Below are 6,157 nucleotides of genomic sequence, written 5' to 3' on the forward strand. Positions count from 1 at the left end.
GTAGTTGCATGATGAATCCTGTTGTGAATACTCCTCTCCTTCAAAAATCTATTGTTCACATACATAGCTGAGGAGGGATGAGAGTCTTGACTGAATACATCTACTTCTCAACTTACCAGGAATGCTTGCAGCGTTATTACTTTGCAAGTTTTCCAAAGGATTTGATAAAGCACTTGTCAGTGATGATGGCTGATATTGCTTCCATTGGTGTCCAAAGTAACAAACCCGTATCAAGATGGTGCACTCTTGTGAATAGAAGAAAGGATTCAGGTGTGGAAGGTTCTTTCTGCCAAGAGCACTGTTCAAGCAAGCACACTCAATTGACGGAGTCTGGTGTATGGGTTTTAGACTCTCCCTACATCATTTATTTTCTCAGGATCTCTCATCCTACTCGCCATGCAGTAGAGTAGGAAATTTTAGGTGTTCTCTCGGTCGCAGACTGTAGGTGAAGTTTGAAGGTGCCTTCCAACATCTAGACACTTACACCTTTTCTTCTAGTCTTTTAATGTTTCTCTAATTTCTCAACAATTGGGAAGACATCAAAATATAGAAGGGCCCTGATTGCTCCCAAGCAGTGACGTGCCAAAACGGCACCCAGATTAGCTTTTTGTCTCTTCCTTCATTAGGGAAGTTCCTCAATTTTTTGGTAAAGATACCGCTCAGTCTTCGATCCAAATGTTCTACTTAGTCAGATGTGGACTCTTCACAAAGATTAACAAGATTCTTTAGAAGGTGGAGTGACAGTCTCTACCTCCTTGAGAGCTCGAGCTGCTTTGAACGTTTTCATGATTTCTCTGGTCTCTTAATTAGACTTTCAAGCTCTGGTTAGCCCCGACCAAGCGAGTAGAAAAATGGTATATATTTTCCTTTGTCACTAACCATTTTGAAGGATAGAAGATGATCTCCATCACATTGGTTCAGTAGTTCGTGGCAAGGAAATAGAATCCAAGCAGCCACATCTTCAATCCTTTATCCTCTCCTCCCTCCCTACAAAGACAACTAGCAGTAACAAGAATGCCTTGCCTTCCTATTCTGGGTGGTGTTGGCTGGTTTGCTACTACAATTCTTCCTTCAGTAGAGAAGAAATGAGAGATCATGAAATGCTGATTCATTCTGGTTCATGGAGCAATTGGATACACTCCCACGAGGTGACCACCCGAGACGCAACCGCATTAAGTCAGAAATTTGGATCTACCTTAGCCTTCAGAAAGAACTTGACAGTTGCGCAAGTGCAAGAAGTCCAGAGTCAGGAAGCTCTAGGCAACCTGTACAGCCCACAATCCATGGAGTATACCCACACGTCGTAAGATACGTTTTCATTGTGACCTGCGATTGCTGCTCTTGTAGCTTACCTGGGTACAGGACAAACCACATCTTGTCTAAGGTAACTGTCGCGACGTTAGTCTGGGATGATAGGTGTAGTGTCTGGCCCTCTTCCTCATTCCTTTCCCCTCCCTTGGGGTACAACAGTTTCATTATTTGCTGGATCTGACTTTCTTTATGGGTGAGTTTCCATATTAAGCAGCTGTTCTATATAAGTTAGTTACAGAAATATCTCCCCACCCTCCACATGAGTAGGAAGATTGATAGAATGTAGGACACATTACAGTATAGTACACCTAATTGGCCATAAATAGTGACGTCATATCCTTCCAATGATATAGGTTCTTTTTCAACCATCTGTCAGCGGACAGAAATCTAGCCTAACCCATGAGAATCTATTTTTAAGCGTTGGGATGGTAGGAATCAACACACAGTACTTCAGTTTGGTATAAGTGTATTGACATCCCTGGATTTTAAACCATCCAGTAATGTTATAGGGGCTTCCTCCCTCTTGAGGATGAGTCTCCTATTAAAGGGTAAGGGTTTGTAGTGTAGGAACAAATCACAAATTTTAAAAGTTTTATATTATCCCCGACCAGTAACTACTGACATTTCGATATAAATTTTGACAGCCGAGTTCCAGACAAGCTGAAAATGCTCCTATTAAATGACTCGGGTTTTTATAATTGGGAAAAATACAAATTACTTTTCAAATTTATCATTTTATAATACAAATCCTTTTTATACAGACCCATTCATCCTATTTATAAGATGTACCCTTTTCCCAACCCCTTAGAATTACTACTTTCATGTTATGGGTGACTGAGGCTGGTATTTTTGTTGTTGTATAGAAAGACAGGCGTTGGTTTGTGTAGTTTTAACATGTCAGATAATTAGCCTTTAATTGTTATAGCTTTTGAGTTGAATTTGATAAAATCCACTTGAGATATTTGACAAGGTAAAAAGATAGCTAGTGTGTTACTTCCAGTGGTATGTGTTATATATTGAAGGAGACGTGATTGGTAATTTAAACCTGCTGCTGCATTTATTTTTGATAATTTTGTTCATCTTCATTCTCCCTTTTCTTTACCCAATTTTACTTGAATAATGTGTAAGAAACTTATGTTTTCTAAATGATTACAAGACTTCATCGTTCAAATATTAAGTAACTTACAATCAAACTGCTGTCATATGAGTGCCCCGGAGAAATTCTTACACCGAAGCTGAAAATAGAAAGTTTTAAGGTAAAAAAATTGATTAAAGAGGATAAATAGAATACTGAAAATAAAAAGGTAGTTTGGCTGAAGGTTTGATCCAGGAAATCTGAGTACCACCTTATTTATACCTTAAACAGCTCTTGTAGCTGGTAACTTCTGGCAAGGTTAAAATCATTGGTAAATGGAGTGTCCACTTATGATTTTTTTTTCTTTTAAGGGAATGGTAGCCGATCCAGAAGAATGTGACATGTCTGAATTAAGTCAACTGACTGAGATAGAAAACCATCTTGCTATATTCTGCATGGCAACATATGGAGAAGGGGATCCTACCGACAATGCTCAAGAATTCTTTGAGTTTTTGCAGGCAGGTGACGAGGAGCTCGAGGGAGTCCAGTATACGGTATGTACCAGTGTAATGTAGCACTCTACGTGATTATAAACAGGAATTGTTTTCATCTATTGATATTTGTAGTTGCTGATAGTATTTTTTATCACCAAGATGCAACAAAATAACTTAAATGTTCTTTGTGTTGGAAAGGTTTTGTTTATGCACTTACTACGTACATAAATTTTTTTTATTATTAGTGGTAATTCTAATTATTTTGTTTGTTGCTAATAAAATGTCCGGGCATTTTGCAGGTATTTGGCTTAGGAAATAAGACATATGAGCATTTCAACGAAATGGCAAAGTTTGTTGACAAGAAAATGGCAGAATTAGGTGCTAAGAGAGTCTACAAACTGGGAATGGGAGATGATGATGCCAATATGGAGGATGATTTCATTACATGGAAAGATTCCATGTGGCCAGCTGTAAGTTTTTAAGTCTTCTTATAACTGTAACTTTTTGTTTGTTTATTTAAGTTCTTTAGTATTTGTAAATTATTTTATTGTATTTCAGTGTTAATGAAATATTTATCGTTTAATCTGATTGCTCGTACTTTCTTGTTGTCAAGGTTTATAGTTTGAACTTTAAGATTTACATTGTGGAAAAGCCTAACATAGGGTAAATGAGCAATTACATCCAATGATGACAAATCTTGTATAGAGCTCCAGTAGTGAATCCACGGCCTCGTAGCAAAAGGGTACATTCATTGTTCTTTACATCCAAATGGGTTTCACCTGTATGCTCTCTATGATCTGTTTTGTGTTAAAGGATGAATACCTTACACTGATAGAACAGGTTAACAGTATAGACATGTAATGCATAAACAGGGAGGGGAGATGAATGTATTATTATTCTTTTTTTAAATGTATATTTGTGTGAGTTTTAATTTTCAAGAAGTTCCATTCTAAAGATGTTCACCAAAAGGGCCTTTTGAATTCTGTAGTGCTTAATGCTAGATCATGGTATGAAAGTCACTGTTCATTTTACTATATCAATTAATTCTTGATTGTGACCTTATCAAAATTATTGGAATGTTAATGTTTTCTCTTTGAAGGTTTGTGAATTCTTTGGTATAGAGGCGCAAGCACAGGACATCAACATGCGACAGTACAAACTTACAGTTCATGAGGAATATGATCCAAGCAGAGTCTTCACTGGTGAAATTGCACGCTTGAATTCACTAAAAGTAAGTTTTTATTCCTTGGGTTCATAATATTTTTAGGCTGTATTACAAATGGCTCATGGAGGGCTGTAATTACATAATTATGCATTACTGTAAGATATTTCTCTTGTTGGGAATGTTTATATTATTCTGAAATATTGTAAAATTTAATATAGATATGCTAATTTCCTAAATAAATGCTTAATGATATTAAAAGGACTTTGAAAATGTGGATGCATTTGACAGATAAATTTTAGCGGAATGACATTTACTTATTTAATATATAAAAGCAAAATTGTGCAGTGAAATTTGCAAGGGTATTTTCTTTAAATTGTAAAATTCCAGTGGATGATATTTTCCTCAACAGATTGGTAGTCAAAGGCCTCCGTTTGACAGTAAGAACCCTTTCATGGCTGAAATAAAGATTAACAGGGAACTTTTCAAAGGTGGCGATCGTAATTGTATGCACATAGAGTTTGACATCGAAGGATCCAGGATAAGGTATGCTGTGATATTCTTAACGAAGGCCACTACCCTACTGCAGGTATAATTTGATCTAACAAATTAAAACTGTCTTTGTTACAAAAAGAAAGAAATATTGAAGTGGCATTGTCTGAAAAGTTTGACGGACCCATTCGTCATGCAGTTGCCTAATGGCCATCCTCCATGACACGATTACCTTTATGAAGCTATAAGTAATTGATTTTACTCTTTTATCAAGAACTGCTGCTGGTATGTATATTCTTCCCTTCAGTATATGAGATGGCAGTAGGGAGAATTAAACAAAGACCTGCAGTTGGGCATTGTATGATTTGCTGAAATTGATCACCTGCTTTGACGCAAAAGCCAATTAACTTTATTCTGAAATAATTTTAGTCCATTGATTTACTGTAATCAAATGATTGAAAATTTACTCAATAAATTTTTTGTATCAGAAAGCACAAAACAAATTTAACCCTTTTACCCCTAGGCTATTTGGAACTTTCCAACCCTTAACCCCCAGGGGTTATTTTTTTTCAAGCACATTTTGCAGTATATTTTTTTTTAAATTGCTCCAACAGCCTTAATTTTTGTCATAGAGAGGTCAGGTTGGTCTCATTCTCTTGGAAAATGCCTGAATTTTCTCAATAAAATATAAAAAATATGCAAAAAAAAAAAAAATGTAAATAGCAGTTTTTTGCAAGGACGTACCGGTACGTCCATGGGGGTAAAGGGATGAGTTTTGTGAAACGTACCAGGATGTCCTTTGGGGGTAAAAGGGTTAAGAGCTTTATTTTCATTAATCTGTGTTATATTCCTCTTATAATCTTACAGATATGACTCTGGTGACCATGTTGCAGTGTATCCTATCAATGATGCCAACCTTGTTCAGCAGCTTATCAAAATTACTGGTGAAGATGGGGATAAAGTGATTACACTAACTAATGTAGATGAGGATAGTAGTAAAAAGAGCCCATTCCCATGTCCTTGCACTTACCGTACTGCTCTATCCCATTATGTAGATATTACAGCCTTACCAAGGACCCATGTTTTGAAGGAGCTGGCAGAGTATACAACAGATAATGCTGTAAGTTGTTCTTCATTAAATATGAAATTCCAAAGTATACTGTTGCTGCATAGGTCTTATATTCTTTGAGTTATTAATCCATAATGAAATTATATTATCCTATTAAATATGTTCTTTTTCAAAACGTATCCTAGATTTCTTTTACATAGGAGTGCCTTTGTTCCTTCACTAACAAACCTTACGTTATTTATATGGATTATCTTTCAGTGAAGCTGGAAGGTAGCCAATAGAGTAAAAAGTGTGATGTGGCAACCCTACTTAACCACTGTTATGGGTAGGTAGGGGGTTAGATGGTGGATACCGCAGCTACCTACCTCCACTCACAGCTCGTAGAGCTGCCTCACTTTTCTCTTTTGTCCCGTAGAGATCGGACGTGTCTGCTCTCTCCCTCTCCCAAGGCTTGGCCATTAGACTTACCAACCATTGCTTTACGCACTTTCTTTCTTGGGTGTTTGTGGTTTTATTCTGGATGTTCCCATGCAAACATATCCTGGCCGCGAAGG

At 36.9% G+C, this 6,157-nt stretch overlaps 1 protein-coding gene across 2 annotated transcripts in view; it reads left to right on the forward strand.

Moving 5' to 3' along the window:
* Positions 1-6,157, forward strand: part of Cpr (Cytochrome P450 reductase) — a 52,720-nt gene that overhangs the window by 37,360 nt on the left and 9,203 nt on the right. For both annotated transcript variants that reach the window (XM_068355500.1, XM_068355499.1), the window contains exons 4-8: positions 2,758-2,940; positions 3,180-3,350; positions 3,980-4,111; positions 4,455-4,588; positions 5,402-5,654. In XM_068355500.1, coding sequence (XP_068211601.1) covers positions 2,758-2,940; positions 3,180-3,350; positions 3,980-4,111; positions 4,455-4,588; positions 5,402-5,654 — 873 coding nt within the window. The remainder of the gene's footprint in view (positions 1-2,757; positions 2,941-3,179; positions 3,351-3,979; positions 4,112-4,454; positions 4,589-5,401; positions 5,655-6,157) is intronic.

The sequence above is a fragment of the Palaemon carinicauda genome, chromosome 31, assembly GCF_036898095.1.
Source record: "Palaemon carinicauda isolate YSFRI2023 chromosome 31, ASM3689809v2, whole genome shotgun sequence".
NCBI lineage: Eukaryota > Metazoa > Arthropoda > Malacostraca > Decapoda > Palaemonidae > Palaemon > Palaemon carinicauda.